Below are 18,071 nucleotides of genomic sequence, written 5' to 3' on the forward strand. Positions count from 1 at the left end.
ACTGGATATTAGAATTTATTTTATTTTTATGCATTTACTTTTTATTGTTTGTTAAGAAGTGATGATGGATTGTTCTGAACAAATCAAGCTATGTGTTGGATATTACTAGATCATGAGAATGCAATTTGACACGTTGATATTGTTTTTTTAGTTACTTTATATATGTATATTAGGAATAGAAGGTGGGGTCATTCTTCAATTGGGCGAAGAGTGAACACATTGCCATTAAGGAGAGATGCATTAGATAACATCATTGGGGCGGGTGGAGATAGAAATTGCATATGGGAGTTAAGAATAAGTTTGAATGCATTTGTAAATTTGTGTGAATTACTACAAGTTCAAGGTGGGTTAGACGAAGATGGTCATGTTGGCATAGGCAAGCAAGTAGCAACTTTTTTGATCATATTAGCTCATCATACCAAAAATCGCAGCGTACAAGTTAGGTTTTATAAGTCTGGTGAAACTGTTAGTAGGTATTTTTATAAGGTATTAGGTTCGGTTTTGCGTGTCCAAAGTGTGTTATTTGCAAAAGCAGACCCTAGAGGATTGTATAGATCCCAGATGGAAATGGTTTAAGGTAAGGTGTTGCATAAAGTTTACTTGTATGTAATAGCTATTTTGTTTTGTCCTTTTGATAGGGTTGTCCAGGAGCATTAGATGGCACTTACATAGATGTCACAGTCCCAAAGGAATAAATCTAGGTATCGGACAAGGAAATCTAGAATATCCACCAATGTCTTAGGAGTTTGCAATCGGAATATGAATTTTGTCTATGTCCTTAGCGGTTGGTAAGAATCGGCATCTGATTCAAGGGTACTTAGAGATGCAATTACTCGACGTAATGGCTTGAAAATACCTGTTGGTATGTTTAAATTAATCTTTTGATAAGTGCATTAGTTATCTATTAAAGAATTACAATATACCCCTTATAATTTTTCCATCCTTCCATTTTAGGGTCTTATTATTTAGTGGACGTTGACTATATCAACGGTAGAGAATTTTTATCTCCTTATAAAAATGTCCAGTATCATGTGAATGAGTGGGTTATTATCTACAGGGGTTTAAGTAATTGTTATATTATTAAAGTGCAATAGCTATATTTGCACCTAATCTATGCATGAACTAACTTTTAGTTGTAATATGTAATTTTATGTGTTTGGTTTATGAATTGACTTTTTAGGTTTATGCACCTAAGTAATCTATCCTTAAAGTTATTTAGTTTTGCATATTTACAATCAAATTCTGCATTTTTTTATTGATTTACATCATTATTATCCTAAACTCTAATAGTGTGCATTTTTACACTTATGAAAGACAAACAAAAAATTATATAAGCCTTAGGGCTCATTGCTGGGCCGAACGTGGAGAGCTCTCGACAACCGGGGAGACTTCGGGGAGGAATCATGTGAGAGAACATAAGATGAGAAGACACCACATCCAACTCAAAACCTTAAGGTGTCAAATTAATGGGTCTCTCATCTTATAAATTCTTCACTCTTCCTTGCTTCTTTGATGTGGGACTAACTTCGACACTCCTCACACTTGCAACACTAACAATCTCCCTCTCAAGTGTGAGCCTCCACATCAAGCATCAACTCCCCTCTAACTCCTCCACCACCACGAGTATTCGTCCATCACACCGCCACAAAACACCGCGGGACACGCCGCCCGGACCACCTTTGCCGGGAAGACTTTTGATGCTTCACCTTGAATACCCCTTAAAACCACCAGACCGATTAATCATCGGCTCTGATACCACTTGTTGGGCTGAACGTGGAGAGCTCTCGACAACCGGGGAGACTTCAGGGAGGAATCAAGTGAGAGAACATAAGATGAGAAGACACCACATCCAACTCAAAACCTTAAGGTGTCAAGTTAATGGGTCTCTCATCTTATAAACTCATCACTCTTCCTTGTTTTCTTTGATGTGGGACTAACTTCAACACTTCTCACACTTGCAACACTAACACTCATGCATGCTAATTGTAATAGCTTTGCCTTTAAAATTCTGCACTTTATGATATTTGGGCAAACCAATATAAATTAAATGTGGAGTACACCAAAATAATATCAAACAAAATACTTTTCATTGAATTTTCTATACAAAGGATTTCATTACAGGTAAATGACTCAACAAATAATTGTATATTAAGAAAACTATACCAATATAACTGTTATGCTATTAGTTGTCATGCTTCATTGTATAAATACATTGCCAACTAAGATAACAACAGAAATCCAAGAAAAAAAGTCTATGTCATCCCAAGAACCATCAACAACTATTAGCACTTTGTCCTCACAACTTGTAGCTTTATTTTTGCTTCTTCCAAGTTTGCTCCTTATTGTTTGCTTCTTCCAAGCCTGCATCAAATGTATATCATTCAGTATTAAGCAGAGGTCAACTCTAATTACTCAACTAAAGTTTGATTCTTTTTCTATATGTAAATTGGATAATATATTTAAAATATGAGAACTCAGTTGGAGTACTAGAATTCAATTGGAGTATTGGAATTCAATTCTTTGATATAATAACATAAGAAACTCAATTGGAATTTAAAAAGATTTTGTATGCCAACATAAATTAAAATTCATTTTACTACTACATTCACTAATGAAAAAATAAAATAATAAATTAAATAAAATACTAAAGGAAGAGGGGGATCATAACGCCCATATGATTTTCAACTAAAAAGATACAAAATTTGAAGTGTCAAAGCAATACCCATTTAAAAAAATACTGGGATCAAAAGCTTAAATCCTTCAAATATTATCCAATTTACATATATGTTTAGTAATATAACACAATTAACACTCATTCAATGTCACCAATTCTTGATTTTTTTAGCATAACCAAAAAAATTAAGCAACTTTCCTCAACTGATTCTCAATTAAACCTTGAAAGAGCAAGAAATTGATGGGAAGAAGAACATTATACCTGGCCTCCATGGAAATTGAACGCATACACAGCGAAGAAGAGGAATTCGCGACAAACAAAAAAAGGGACAAAGCCACACGAGGAAACAAGCACTGGATACAGAGATGGAGTAGAGGGTTTAGGGTAGATGCGACCAGCCTGCAAGGTGAAGACATCCACATTTCACAACCAGAAGCTCATCACCATTCTCTCTAAGGTGGTTGATGGCCATCCACGAAGGAGAAGAGCAACTAAGAAAAAGAAAGTTTTTTGGGGATAGGAATAACTGACGAAGAAATTCTGAAAAAAATGGGTTTTTATTTCATTTTTTTATTTTTAATATTAATCATTTTTTAATTTAATTTATGAGGACAAAATAGTCATTTTTAGTTATGTAGTGTTCTTGTATTTTGCAACCAAACATTATACAGAAACATAAATATTTTATGTCTATGTCTCAAGTGTCTATGTATTATTGTCTATCAAGGACAGATACATGGGGGGCAAGTGAAGGCCTGTGCCCCAACTTTTTACAAAAAAAATATACTAGTAGTAAAATTTAAGAAGTCCAACCCAATAAAAAATATAATAATTTTTAAAATTGTTTTAAATTCCTAAATTGGCTAAACAGAAACACTAAATTACCTTTCCTCCTTTATTCTTTTTGACGTTTAGGATTCTTTTGAAATTGAAGCCATAGCCTATAGCCACGCACGATGCCTTCCATTCCACTAAGTCACTAACTACTGTCTCACAAGTCACAATGGTACAACTACATACAAGATACATTTTATTATATATTTTAAATTTTAAATTTTTTATTATATATAATATATCTTAAACAGTTACTATGTTGATATATCTCTGTGTGACTGTGTATAGCCTAAATAAACATGTTTGTTTAAAGCTTGCCAGTTGCCACTATTTAATTTAATTTTCATTTAGATTTAGATTCATATTCTATAGAGGATTAAAAATTAACAAATATCTTTTAATTTTCAACAATTATCAAACCATTTTTAATAGTTAAATATTTACTGTTATTTTTAAATAACTTTAACAATGAAATTATTACTTTTATAAACGTTGTACGCTTAGTACTAGTAATTTTTGAGCAAATGTCACTGTGAACAAATGCCACTTTGAGTTCTATTCCATTGATGCTGTATGTCTAGTAGTTTTTTATTTTTTATTTTTAGTAAAATTGATAGTGACTTAGTAAAAAAATATTATTAATTTATTATTGATGTTTAACTAATAAAAAATATTTAGACTTTATTTATTCATGTAAGTATATAATTATTTGAATTTTTTTCAGGTAAAAAAAACTAGAATATTTTATGATGAGAAAGTAAAGTAAAATTGATGCAATTTTTAAGAGAAAAGCTGCTGATGATGTTGGAGTTCAAATAAGTCAACCCTCTAATCTTACTCAAAATATACATCAACATGAAGCCAAAGTTCCAAGATTAGAAAGAGATGTTGATATCTCTTTACTAGAAAGGGATCCAGGAAAGCGTCGTCCAATTTGGCAATATAATGTCATAACGTGATAAGATTCGTAGAGCATACATAATAGCTGGGCCATATCAACCAACAAATATTAGCTATCCAGCTTTTGGTAATAACAATCACCGTCGAAGTTTTCAATCTTCTAGGTTTAAGAAATTTTCAAGTTGGTTAGAATATTTACCAGAAAAAGATGTTGCTTATTGTTTGCCTTGCTACTTGTCTAGTAAATATTATGGTGCTCGCAATGATGGAAAAAATACATTTTCAGAGTTAGGATTTAGTAATTGAAAAAAAGTAAACAATGGAGTGAATTGTGCATTTGTATGTTAGGAGGGTTCTATTCCTAATTCTCCCTATAATTTATGTGTGAAATCTTGTGATGATTTAATGGCTCATTCTAAGCATATAGACAAAGTTCTTGATAGGCATAGTGATGAAACTATTGCAAATAATCGCGTAAGGTTGAAGATATCTATTGATGCTATTCGATGGCTTTCATTTCAAGCATGTGCATTTAGAGGCAATGATGAAAGTCCTGGATCTTTGAATAGGACAAATTTTATTGAGTTAATTAAACTTTTAGCTTCATGTAATCAGAATGTTAATAATGTTGTCCTTAAAAATGCTCCTAGAAATGCTCAATATATATCTCTCGGTGTTCAAAAAGATATATTGCATATCTTTGCTAGAAAAGTACGTGCAACAATTCGAGAAGAAATTGGTTATTCTAAATTTTGTATAATTATTGATGAAGCAAGAGATGAGTCAAAGTGAGAACAAATGTCTGTGGTTTTGAAATTTCTAGACAAGCACGGTTGTGTTCAAGAAAGATTTTTTGATCTTATACATGTTTCTGATACGTGTTCTTTGACATTGAAAACAGAAATTTCATCAGTTCTTTCTCGTCATAATCTTGACGTTCAAAATCTTAGGGGACAAGGGTATGACGGAGCTAGTATTATGCGTGGTGAATGGAATGGATTGCAAGCTCTATTTTTGAAAGATTTCCCTTTTGCTTATTACATTCATTGTCTTGCTCATCGATTACAATTAGCACTTGTTTCTACAGCCAAAGAAGTTTGTTATGTTCATCAATTCTTTTCAAAACTTACTCTAATTGTGAATGTTGTGACTGTTTCTCCTAAACGTCATGATCAGTTAAGGTTGCTCAAACAAATAATGTTGCAAATTTAATTGTCAATGATCAAATTGTGACAAGTAGTGGACTTAATAAAATTAGTACTTTGCAAAGAGTTGGAGATACTATATGGGGGTCTCATTTGAATTCTGTACGTAGCTTTCTATGCATGTTTGATGCTACTTGTGAAGTTCTTGAAAAAAGCACTGAAGAAGGTAATTTCTCCACTCATGGTGATGCTAGTGCTGGTTATGCTGCTATCACATCATTTGAATTTGTCTTTGTTTTGCATTTGATGAGAAATATTTTGGAAGTTAGTCATGATCTTTGTCAAGCTTTGTAATGAAAAAATCAAGACATATTGAATGCTTTAACTCTGGTTTCTACTACCAAGACTTTCATCCAACAAATGAGAGAATCAAGTTGGGAGGCTTTCATAAAAGAAGTTATATTCTTTTGTGAGAAACATGAAGTTGAAGTTCTTGATATGAATGCATTGCATATTCCTTGAAGAGGCTGAACTCGCAAAATTGTTGACCAAATTTCAGTGGAGCATCATTACCGTGTTAATTTATCTCTGGCTGTAATTGATACACAGTCACAAGATATTAATGGAAGATTCAATGATAATATGGTGGAATTGCTTACTTTAAGTTCCACTTTATATCCCAGAGAAAATTATAAGCTCTTCAGTGTCAACAAAGTATGTGAATTAGTAGAACGATTTTATCCAGATGACTTCAATTACCAAGAGAGATTTCACATTAGAATGCAAGCTCAACATTATGAACTTGATGCTCCTAATCATGTTGAGTTAACTAACTTGTGCATAATTTCAGAGTTATATCAAGGATTAACGAAGACAGGAAAGTCTTTAACATATCCTTTGATTGATTATTTGATTCGCTTGGTATTCACTCTCCCTGTTTCAACTGCTACAACTGAGAGATCTTTTTCAGCTATGAATATTGTGAATAATAGACTCAGAAACAAAATAGAAGATGAATTTCTTACTAATTGTCTTTTGATTTATATTGAGAAGAAGATTGCTGAAAGATTTGACACCGATTCTATTATCGATGAATTTTATGATATGAAGAATCGAGGTGTACCACTTCGTTATTAAAAAGTACACATATTTTTTTGTACTTTAAATATATATTCTCTATCGGTATATTTTTGTAATGCATCTTACATTATAATTTATTTACATATTTTTTTAATATTATATATGTTATTGGCTCCCACGATAACATTTCTGGATCCGTCCCTGATATCTATGTCCCAATACATACACAAACCAAACGGAGCCTTTGTTACTAAAATGCTATCTCTCTATGATGTTACAAAATCTCTAATCTCTCACTCTGATCCAAAAAAAATATAAGCTTTTGGTAGCTGAGGCATGTGTTCAAGTGACAAACAAACAGCCACACCAGGTTAGATTCCTAATCGTGATTAGGTTGTATGAGTGCAGTGGTGGAGCTTTGTATGGGCAATGGGGGTCATGGCCCTCCCAAAATTTTTGTAAAAATATTAGTAATTCAACTTTAAAAAAGAATAAAATTAACTTGTTTGGTTAAATTGATATACTTTTAATTTATGTATCTGAGTTCGATGTCCATTTTCACCATTTTTTCAATTTTTTTATTCTATTCTATTTAACAATAACAAATGGCATATCTTTAAATCAACAACAAGTAGCATATCTTTAAATCAACGTTATAAATTAAATATTATTATAGAATTAAGACTGAATTATATTTGACTTCTCATATATTTTCATGCATTATTTTTTTAGAATAATAAAAATTATAATATAACTAGTAGTAATATCAGTTATTAATAAAAAGTTATTATTTTATTTTTAAATCAACTTTACAAATTTAATACCATTATAGTATCAACACTGTTTACATTGATAAATTTTAATATTTTATTTTATTAAAAATTTAAGATTTTATTTTGTTGTATTATATTATTTGATTTGTAATAAAAATAATAACAAAAATAATTAATTTTAAGACTTTTGAGAGATAAATATTATCAAAAGTAAATTGATATTTTAAAATGTTAAAAAATAATTTATAAGTTATAATTGATTTTATATAATTTAAATAAAAAATTAGTCTTTTTAAAAGAAAAATAATTTTTTAGATAAAAAAATTGATTTTCTAAATAAAAATAGGTTTTTAGGTGAAAAACTAATTTTTTCTTGTAAAAATTGATTCTTTTTTAAAATTAATTTTTATTTAAAATTAATTTGGCTTATTAACTTAAACAAAATTTTTTACTATTCAAAATCAGAATTCTTTTTTTGTTAATCTTAATCATATATAATTTTACATATTAATAATAAATTTAAAAATAAAATAATTATATTTATAAATTTTATTTTACGTGTTTGAATGAGTGTTTACGTGTTTGACCCACCGATCCACATCAACCCATTGACCCACACAAAAATAGAAATGAATTCCTTTGCTTTCACTGGTGTTCCTTTATATTGCTAGCTTCTTTGATAATACACATACAAACTAAAATGTATATAGTTAGTAGTGCACTAGAATTTCCAACATCTCTACATGTATTTTATTGGCATCTAACATGATTAAATGGTAAAACAGAATTAAAATAAAGAAAATTATTTTTTTATACTATAAAAAATAGATTTTTTTACTATAAAATAAAAAAAAACTTTTTTCAAAAAACTTTTATCAAAACTTTAATTTTTGGAATACAAATTTTTTTGGCATTTGAAACAAGTTTGTCATACTTCCGATGAACTTCATTATTTTAATAAGGTTCGCGGCAACCCTCGACAAAGAGTTAGCCCAAATATAAAAAGTTGTGGAGGACCATTTCATTTTTCACATTTTCATTTCACCTTTTTTAACTCTCTTTACTCTCATCCTCCCTTGTCAAGGTTATTTCTTTAGGCATTGTTGAAATTTTTGGTTCCTTCCGGTCGTTAGTTTCAGGTAATTCTATTGTTCTATTTTTATTTTCTGTTCGATTTGTTGTTGTTATCTTTTTCATTTTTTCACGTTTCCATTTCACCTTTTCACTCTATTCGCTTTCATCCTCTCTTATCTTATCAAGGTTATTTCTTTGGACATCGCTAAAGTTATTAATTTCTTTAGTTCGTTAGTTTCAGGCAATTCTGTTGTTAGGTTATTTTTTTGTTTGATTTATTGTTGTTTATTATTTGAATATGCAAGTTAGATTAAGTTATTAGTTATGTTAATTAGTTTGATAAGTGGATGATACATTTAGTTTATATGACTATGTATATGTTGTTAGTTTAGAATATGTAAAACGATCATGAGGTTATGAATAGATGTTAGGTAAGAGAAGAATTCATTTTTATTATTGTTTCGTTTGAACTAATTATAGTTAATTTTGGTAATTCTGTTCTTCTGTTTTTTCTTTTATTTGATTATTGCCAAATGTGATTGGTAATATAATATAGTTAATTTTGAATTAAGTTATTTTATCTAGATTATGGTTTACGACCATTTGATTATGTTATTTAAATTTATTTTGAATATGCCTGATAAAAATTTAGTTAATTTAAAATTATTTTATTCTAATTTGTTTTATTAAAGTGTAGTTTCATGGAGTAAGAATTATTGTGGTACGAGGATATTCTTTATAGATTAGTTCAGACTGACCACATTGCAGGGAGACTTGACTGAGTGGTACACTTTATAACTCATATCGTTTATATATTTGAAATTTGAATTTGTGTTGTTACTTGTTAACTTTTTTTGTTTTACTAGTTTATTTTATTTGGTAGGTATCTCAGGTCTTGTGTACTAGGAGAAATTTATTGAGACGTCCGCCTGAGCAGATTAGGTCACATCTTAGACGTGCAAGATTCGAGCATGTTGCATACATGGTGGAGTGGAAACATGACTGGCCGTTGGTCTCAGCTCTGATTGAGAGATGGCGACCTGGGCCCCATACGTTTCACCTACCATATGGGGAGATGACTATGACCCTGCATGACGTGGCATACTACTTGGGAGTGGCTACACCGGTGGGTGAGAGCAGTTTTATCAGGGATGGTCCATTGAGGACTTGTGTCATTAGCTATTAGGTGTTGTTTCGGGCCTCGATGATAGACATAATTTTGAGGGGCAACTTAAAAGGGTCTATGGTCACAGTTTTATGAAAGAGTGACCTAAAAGGGTCTATAGTCACGGTTTTGGAGAGTAGCCTAAAGGTATCTATGGTCTAAGAGTTCCCAAGCACAAGGAAGGAAGAATAGTGATACAAAAAGAAATACTCCTGGCAGAGTCTAAATTGTATTGCTCTCACGTCTGTGGAACAATTCTGTTATTAATGTCAATTTAGTGTTAGTATATATATCACTGTTTAGAACTGAAATCGAGAAAAGTGTATTCACTCAAGTATTTTGATATGTTAGTATGTTACTTAATCACAACTTATCTTAATTGTTAAAATTTTTTTATTCTAGATTTTGTTGCTGATGTGATGACTATTAGTACTGATTACTAGATTAGAACTTAGAAGTTAATTAAAAAATTTTTACTTTGTGAATTTTTAATGATAAAAATAAAAAAAGTTATTATATGAAATGGTAAAATTTTAAATTTTATTATTCTATGGTCACGATTTTTTTAAAATGATGACCATAGATAAGCTATAGTCATAGTTTTTACCGTGACTATAGATAAGGTTATGGTCAAAGTTTTTCAAAAGGGTAACCATAGAGTAAGCTATGGTCATGGTTTTAAAATAGGGTGACCATAAATAAGTTATGGTTACGCTAAAACCGTGATCATAGATTAGTCTATGGTCAAAGTTTTATAAAAGGGTGATCATAGATAAGCTATGGTCACGCTATGACCATAGATTAGACTATGATCACGGTTACACAAAAGGGTGACTATAGAATAAGGTATGGTCCAGTTTAAAACAGGGGTGACCATATAGTAAGCTATAGTCACGGTTTTAAAATAGGGTGACCATAGATAAGCTATGGTCACGCTAAAACTGTGACCATAACCGTGACCATAGATTAGATAGTGGTCAGTTTTTCAAAAGGGTGACCATAGTCTAATTTGTGGTCACAGTTTTAAATAAGGTGACCATAAATAAGCTATGGTCATTGTTTTTACCGTGACCATAGATAATGCTATAGTCACAGTTTTTCAAAAAAGTGACCATAGAGTAAGCTATAGTCACGGTTTTAAAATAGGGTGGCCATAGATAAGTTATGGTCACGCTAAAACTGTGACCATAGATTAGTCTATGGTCACAGTTTTACAAAAGGATGACCATATAAGATAAGCTATGGTCACGCTAAAATCGTGACCACACATTAGGCTATGGTCACGATTTTACAAAAGGGAGACTATAGATTAAGTTATGGTTACGATTTTTATGCGTGACTATAGAGTAACTTATGGTCACGGTAAAAAAACGTGACTTAAAGTTTCAGAATTCAAACACTGCAACCGTGATCATAAAAATCGTGATCATAAATAAAAAAATTGTGATCATAGATCTATGACCACGCCAGAATAGGCCACGGTAAAAAAATCATGACTATAGGTAAAAAATTGTGACCGTAGACCTATGGTCATCCTTTTCACTAGTTATGGTCACAGTTTCACTGTAACCACAGAATTTTTTTTTGTAGTGAGACGTATGTCCTTGTCATCACATAATCGATACTTAATTCAGGAAACATAAAATATTCTCAAAACCTAAACTCTAATAAAAATAATACAAAAATAAGAATCACAATATCTACAATATATACCTTTTATAAAATAAAACGTTATCTACTTCAGACAGATAGATATCTGTTGTAAATTTTCTTCATTCTTTTCGTGTATTGTTGACCAATAAAATGCAATATTAAATTCTTCACGTTGTTAAACTGTTGACTTCAGGTGACATGTATACAATTATCGATTGAACAGACCTAAATGCGATAGAATCTTTTTTCATCATACACTATTATAACATCATAATGAATAGATAACAACGAAATTCTAAATACTGTAAAGAGTAAATTAGATAGAAGAACAATATCAAAAGAAGAATGAGCTATTAGTATTGAGTTTCGTCCTCAACTAGCATAGATATTTATGGAGAGAGTGGGTAAAAGTTTATCGAGAATACGACGAACTCTATATAAAACTTAGAGCTCATCGGAGATACAGTAAACTTTATTAAAATAATAGGAAAAGTATATGGAACCAAGAGGTTATCAGTCAAAAACTAAATAAAATCACATTAATTAGGTAAACCTAATTAAAACCTATAAAAGTCTTCCTCTTCTCTCTCATATTAACCTACCCACCTCCAACAATTACACACACAAGTCTCTCTCTCACCAATGCTGCTGGAAGCGCCGGCGACTTCCATGCTCTCCGCGACGTCCTCAACAAGCGCATCCAAGACAACTGCTTCAACACGAAGTCCACCTTCGACTTCGTCACCGACGAAATCTTCTCCTCTTCCCTCCTCAACCATCTCCTTCAAACCCTATCCACCCTCAACCGCGGCATCACTTGCAAAAACGCATTCGATTCTCTCATCACGCGCCTCTGCAAGCTCCATCGCGATGACGCGCTCCACGTTTCGGTTGGGAGGGAGAGAGAGCGATTGGAAGCAAACGTGACAGGGAGGATGGGAGGGAGAGATGAGGCACCTCGAATAGGGTATGGCGCTGGAGTAGCCTGTCCCCATGAATATCAATGCCGATTTCGAGGAGGAGCCACCACTCTCCGACACAGTTGCCGCCATGCTTCAATTGAATCAATGAAGATCGAAGAAAGATGAAACAATTGAGTTTTATTGATCTTTAATTTAAACACTTGATTAGGTGTCCTGCGTTCAATCCAAGTAGCAAGTGTATAGGAAAAATGTTGACTTCGATTTGTAGAGTTTAATTGATAGTAATCTAAGGATGCGCTTTTGTTTTTTTATTTTTAAATTTTATAAAAAAGTGAAAATAATAAAATTTTATTTTTTATTTTTATTTCATGTTTTTTTTGTTGCAGATGTTACTCTCTGCGTTTTGCGATATTAGGTGCCGTTTTGATGATTAAAGAAACTGCAAACTACACAATTACAGAATTATAAAAAAACATTCATTTAATATGAAAAAAAATCCTAATACTTAACAAAAGAAATATCCAATTATATTTTAGTAAAAATAATTAAATATCTATAAAATTTAAAAAAACATATAAAATTCTTAAAGAAATAGAGACATTCACATTTGCAATACAAAAAAATTCAAAAAATATATAAAAGAACATCCATTTAATATAATAAAGAAACATTCTGATACCTAACAAAAGAAACATCCATATATATTAACTCGTAGAGATTTTGGATTCACCCAAAGATATTTGACTGATTTTTTACTAATATCCTTTTAGTTTCCTAGCATTGCTCTAAAAATAATAAGTTTCGTTGTGGATATGGCAAACTTGCTTCAAATGAAAAAAAAAATTGTTTCTCGAAAATTAAAGTTCCGATAATTTTTTGAAAAATAATTTTTTTTATCCTAAAAAAAATATAATATAGTGCAAATATTATTTTTGTTAATAAATTATGATACAAATATCTTTTCTCTTCTTGAACCTAACATTAACAACAACCAATCCTTGTTCACCACCGACTTTTCCTCTTGGCTCATCGCAGCAATGGCTTCTACTTCCATAGCCGGGGTTGATGACAAAGAGCTTACCATTCATATCCCAGACCTTGTGAAGGTTTTCAAGGACGGCTCCATTGAGCGCCTCCAAAACTCTCCACTTGTTCCACCTTCGACTCTTGGATCAGTTTCTTCCAAAGACGTTGTCATCTCCAGCAACCCCTCCATTTCCGCACGTCTATACCTTCCAACAAAGTTCATCCACCACCACGACGCCCACAAAGTCCCCATCTTGGTGTACTTCCACGGCGGAGGCTTCTTCTTTGAATCTGCCTTCAACGAGCTCCACCACAACTACTTCAACTTGTTCCTCTCCAAAGCAGAAGCAGACATCTTAGTTGTCTCTGTTGAATACAGGCTGGCACCGGAGATCCCTCTCCCCGCAGCATATCATGATTGCTGGCAAGCACTCAAATGGGTGGCTTCCACTGATTCTGATCCATGGATCCTCAACCATGGCGATTTCCAGAGAGTGTTCCTCGGCGGCGACAGTGCCGGTGCTAACCTTGTTCACAACGTTGCTTTGCGTGCAGGTGCTGAGGCTCTACCTAACGCGGTCAAAGTGTTGGGTGCTTTTCTCTCTCAGCCATACTTCTTGAGCACAAAACCCATCGGATCTGAAGCAGTGGAAGGGCACGAGGAGAGTCCACCGTATGTGGTGTGGGGTTTGGTGTATCCGAATGCGCCCGGCGGGGTGGATAACCCACTGATCAATCCCTTGGCCCCTGAGGCTCCCAGCTTGGCTACTCTTGGGTGCTCCAAGATCATAGTTTGCGTTGCTGAAAAGGATTCAATAAGGGACAGAGGAGTTTGGTACTATCAAGCTGTTAAGAACAGTGGGTGGCATGGTCACGTGGAACTCTACGAAGCTGAACACGAGGACCATGCTTTCAACATTCACACTCCCGAATCCGAAAATGCTTTGAAACTCATGAAACGCTTGGCTCACTTTATCCTTCACTGAATCTTACAACGTGTCTTCTTCTTCTTAGTTACATATTACAGGCAGGCTACTGAAAATTAAAATTAAGGGATGTATTATTATTGCAATTTGTGTGCTTGTCGCCATTAGTGAGTAATTTTGCATTTGCCAAAGTTTCTTTCATAATACGTGATAATTAAGTGACGGGTATGCAAGTTCTTGCCTTAAGTGTTGGTGTCTGTATACCTCTCAACGCAATTCTCCGTTTGAATTTTCAACTATCATTTATTTTCTATTTATATGTAAGTTTGCGGTGGTTGTAGTCATCTAATTAAATAAATGAGTAGTATTAAGTATTCAATTCCTTTTATGAATTAAATTTAATTAAATTAAATAAAATAATTTAAAATAATATTAATTATAATTAATTTTTATTATATTAAATTAATTTAATTTAATTTAATTAAAAAACACTATAGTATTATTCTAAATAATAATAATAGAAACAATGAGAATATTACACCGTGATGTGAAGGATGATGGGTCTATCATTAATAATAAAAAAAAGTATAGGTGAACAATGAAAATATTAAACAATGTAAACAATAAATATATCGGATGTTTATTTTACTAGTGTACGAATGGTTTATTTTAATATTAAAATTTAAAAAATTAATTTAAAAGTGTAATATATTTTTATTTGATTAGTAGTTATTTATATTATTCAATAAAATTATTGTGTCTTAGCATTTTCCTAAATAATATTTAGTTCTGATCCCTTGGGCCCTCTGAAATTTTTTTTCCCTCCTTCACCACAACAAACATGAGTTGCCCTTCATCCGATATAAATTTATTTCTGCGTTTCTAATACCAAAATACTAATTATTATTAAATTAATATATATATAATTATTTTAAAAAATTTTAAACATTATTAAAAGTTATTATTTATTATTATTATTTTTAGTTATTAATTTAAATTTTTAATCTAATAATTTAATGATATATTTTTAATTGATATTTTAAATATTAATAATTAATTAATAAAAAATAATAAATTCTGAAAATTATTTAATATTTTTTTAAAAAAAGCACACCTTAACAAACAACGGATATTTGAGTTGAAGAAGCTGACCCATTGAAAAAACGTGATTAAAAAAACAACCAATAAAACTATAAAAGGGAAGCTTTAGCTTGCTGAATTTGACTTGCAATCCCTCTGAAAGTCAATTTTGCAGAAAAATGGTTTATCTTGGGTAGGAATTCGGCAGATCTTGCGTGTCATTACCACGTTTTGCACTTCCTAGGTCATATTGACTTTGGCTTTGAAGATTTGTACCACAGTACATTAACTATTTAATCAAATGAGTACTAAGATCAGACCGGTGTTAATTATATTGACTTGATACGATCATAAATTTATATACATTATTATTATCATAAAAATATTGACAAATAAAAAAGATGATATATAATTTATAATTTTATATTATTCATAGTAATATTTATTTTAAATTTATTTATAAAATTATTATATCACTATATATACTAAAATGTCTTTATACTTTATTAGAAAAAGATAAATATAGACTAAACATTTTTAATATGAAAAAAGAAGTGAATTTTTGTTGGAAATAGAATTTTTTTTTTGTGTATATACAGATAAATAAATGTTACAGATACAACAGATGAAACACGCATATCATGCATGCTGCGTGATGGACACGTGGCCCAATCAATAGCAACACGTACTCTGCATGCTGTTTGCGTGGCAAACATCAAGCCAACACATACCTTGCGTGTTGGACACATGTTAGGCATGCAAGCAACATGCATTCTGCATGTTGGACATATGGCAAATGCTGGTTAGATGGCTTTACAACATGGAATCTACGAGATGACTCCTTTACCTATAAAAATCGAAACTTGTTATTATGTTACTTTATTGCAAAAGAGGTGGTTTTCTCCATTGTTGGTGTGATGGAGGGCACTGCAAATATAGAGGTTTATTACAATGGTAAAGTTATACGAAATACATACGAGGACGTGAGCTTTGCTTGTAAGAGTATGTTTTCGTTTATAGTTCCGTGCACTATAACGTTTACGGAACTACAGTACGGGATCTGTCAGAGCATAGAGAGTGATTAAAGAGGGTGAGCAACATTTTCTACCGAAGTCCAGTTGTCGTATTTGGCGGCCTGATACGGTTTGAGGTTATGCCGATCGTTGACGAAACAAGTATTCAGTGAATATTTCATATTCACTAAAAACTCAGGTGCAACATCCAAGGATTGAGTTGTATGTTGAGTTTGAACATATAACGGCGGATGAGGTTCAACATAACCCAGATATGCAAGATGATAGAATTGAAATGTACGAAGGAATGAACAATGATAGCGACGAGGAGTTCGAAACTACATATATGAAGCCGGTGACGTGGACGGGGATGGCGATGGGGGAGGTGAGGCAGTCGCAGAAACTTTAGTGGTTCCACCGACAGTTAGACATTCCATCTTTTATGCGTAACTTGGATCTTGACGCCATGCATGCACTGGAGTTTCCCGAATATGCGAACATAGGTACGTGAACAGTAGGTAGTATGTTTCTTTAATTTTGGTTTTACAAATCGATGAGCGACGCTTTATTCTTTTTATAGGTGTTGCTGATCATGAAGACAGAGAGTTTAGGATTAGAATGGAATACGGTTCTAGAAAATCAGTCATTGCGGCAATTCGGAGTTACACAATCTCCAGACGAGTCGATACGTTGTTTATGAATTTGAGTCACAAACATTCTATGCAAAATGTAAGACTTTATGGACGTGGGTGTGATTGGCTTATCTGAGCCAGCTTGATACAGAAGAAAGCTTGCTGGGAGATTTGGAGATACAATGAAAGGTACATGTGTTCCATGTGAACGATCTCACAAGATCACTCCAAGTTGGACTCGGACACAATTGTTGAGGCCATGAAGCCATTGGTTGAATCCGACCTATCCATAAAGGTAAAATCTATAATTGTGAAAGTCTAGGAAAGATTTAACTGGTTTGATTAGCAAAGCAGAAGTTGATAGCCAAAGTTTTCATGGATGGGAAGAATCTTATCAAGTTTTGCCAATGTGGTTCTCGGTAATGGTTCAGAAGATGCCTGGTTCACAAATCCAAATAGAAACATGATCCCTGTATAATGGGAGTGAAGAGGTGGAGGATGTTAGGATACTTCATCGGGTATTTGGAGTTTCAATCCATGCATACGAGTCTTCAAATATTGCAAGCCGCTGGTTCAAGTTGACGATACCCACCTATACAAAAAATATAAAGGTTGCCTTTTGGTTGCAGTTGCACAAGATGGGAATCAAAATATAGTGCCGATTGCTTTTGTCATCGTAGAGGGTGAAACCATTGATGCGTGTCACTTTTTTCCTAGTAATTTACAAAGGCATGTTGTAAGAAATGACGGCATGGGTATAATCTCTGATCATCATAAGTCAATCCAGGCAACAGTAAATCGTAGCGGATGTGATTGGAAACCTCCGAGAGCATGGTGGATGTTTTGTATTTAGCAGACAGAAGATGTGACACTTAACGTATTGTAAAACCCAGTAAATTAATAACCAATTAATTAATAAATAAATTATGAGTCAAGGGATTAAAAAAATTAAATTTTATAATTTAAAAGAGTAAAAATAATTAAAATACAAATTTAAAACACTATTTTGGACCAAAATTGGGCTAAAGGACCGAACCGGTTGAACCGAGCCTGTATTTAGCCCAAGACCTAACATATATAACACAACACTCAGCCTCCTTTCCCTTCAAATTTGCATTTCTCGCTGAGAGAAGAGAGGTGAGAAAGGGTTTGGGAATACTATTCATCATCAAC

At 32.5% G+C, this 18,071-nt stretch overlaps 2 protein-coding genes across 2 annotated transcripts; both read left to right on the forward strand.

Annotated features, from left to right (window-relative positions):
• The first annotated feature begins 4,813 nt into the window (after positions 1-4,813).
• On the forward strand, positions 4,814-6,690 carry LOC130980557 (uncharacterized). The gene is made up of 4 exons (XM_057904220.1): positions 4,814-5,147; positions 5,310-5,381; positions 5,585-5,877; positions 6,163-6,690. The coding sequence occupies exons 1-4, from the start codon at positions 4,814-4,816 to the stop codon at positions 6,688-6,690; spliced, it is 1,227 nt and encodes a 408-aa protein (XP_057760203.1).
• A 6,476-nt stretch (positions 6,691-13,166) lies between these two features.
• On the forward strand, positions 13,167-14,559 carry LOC130979919 (2-hydroxyisoflavanone dehydratase-like). Its single transcript, XM_057903465.1, has one exon. It carries the CDS (start codon positions 13,259-13,261, stop codon positions 14,231-14,233), a length of 975 nt encoding a protein of 324 aa, XP_057759448.1. The 5' UTR covers positions 13,167-13,258; the 3' UTR covers positions 14,234-14,559.
• Positions 14,560-18,071: the final 3,512 nt, after the last annotated feature.

This window comes from Arachis stenosperma, chromosome 5, assembly GCF_014773155.1.
Source record: "Arachis stenosperma cultivar V10309 chromosome 5, arast.V10309.gnm1.PFL2, whole genome shotgun sequence".
In the NCBI taxonomy this organism is placed as follows: Eukaryota; Viridiplantae; Streptophyta; class Magnoliopsida; order Fabales; family Fabaceae; genus Arachis; species Arachis stenosperma.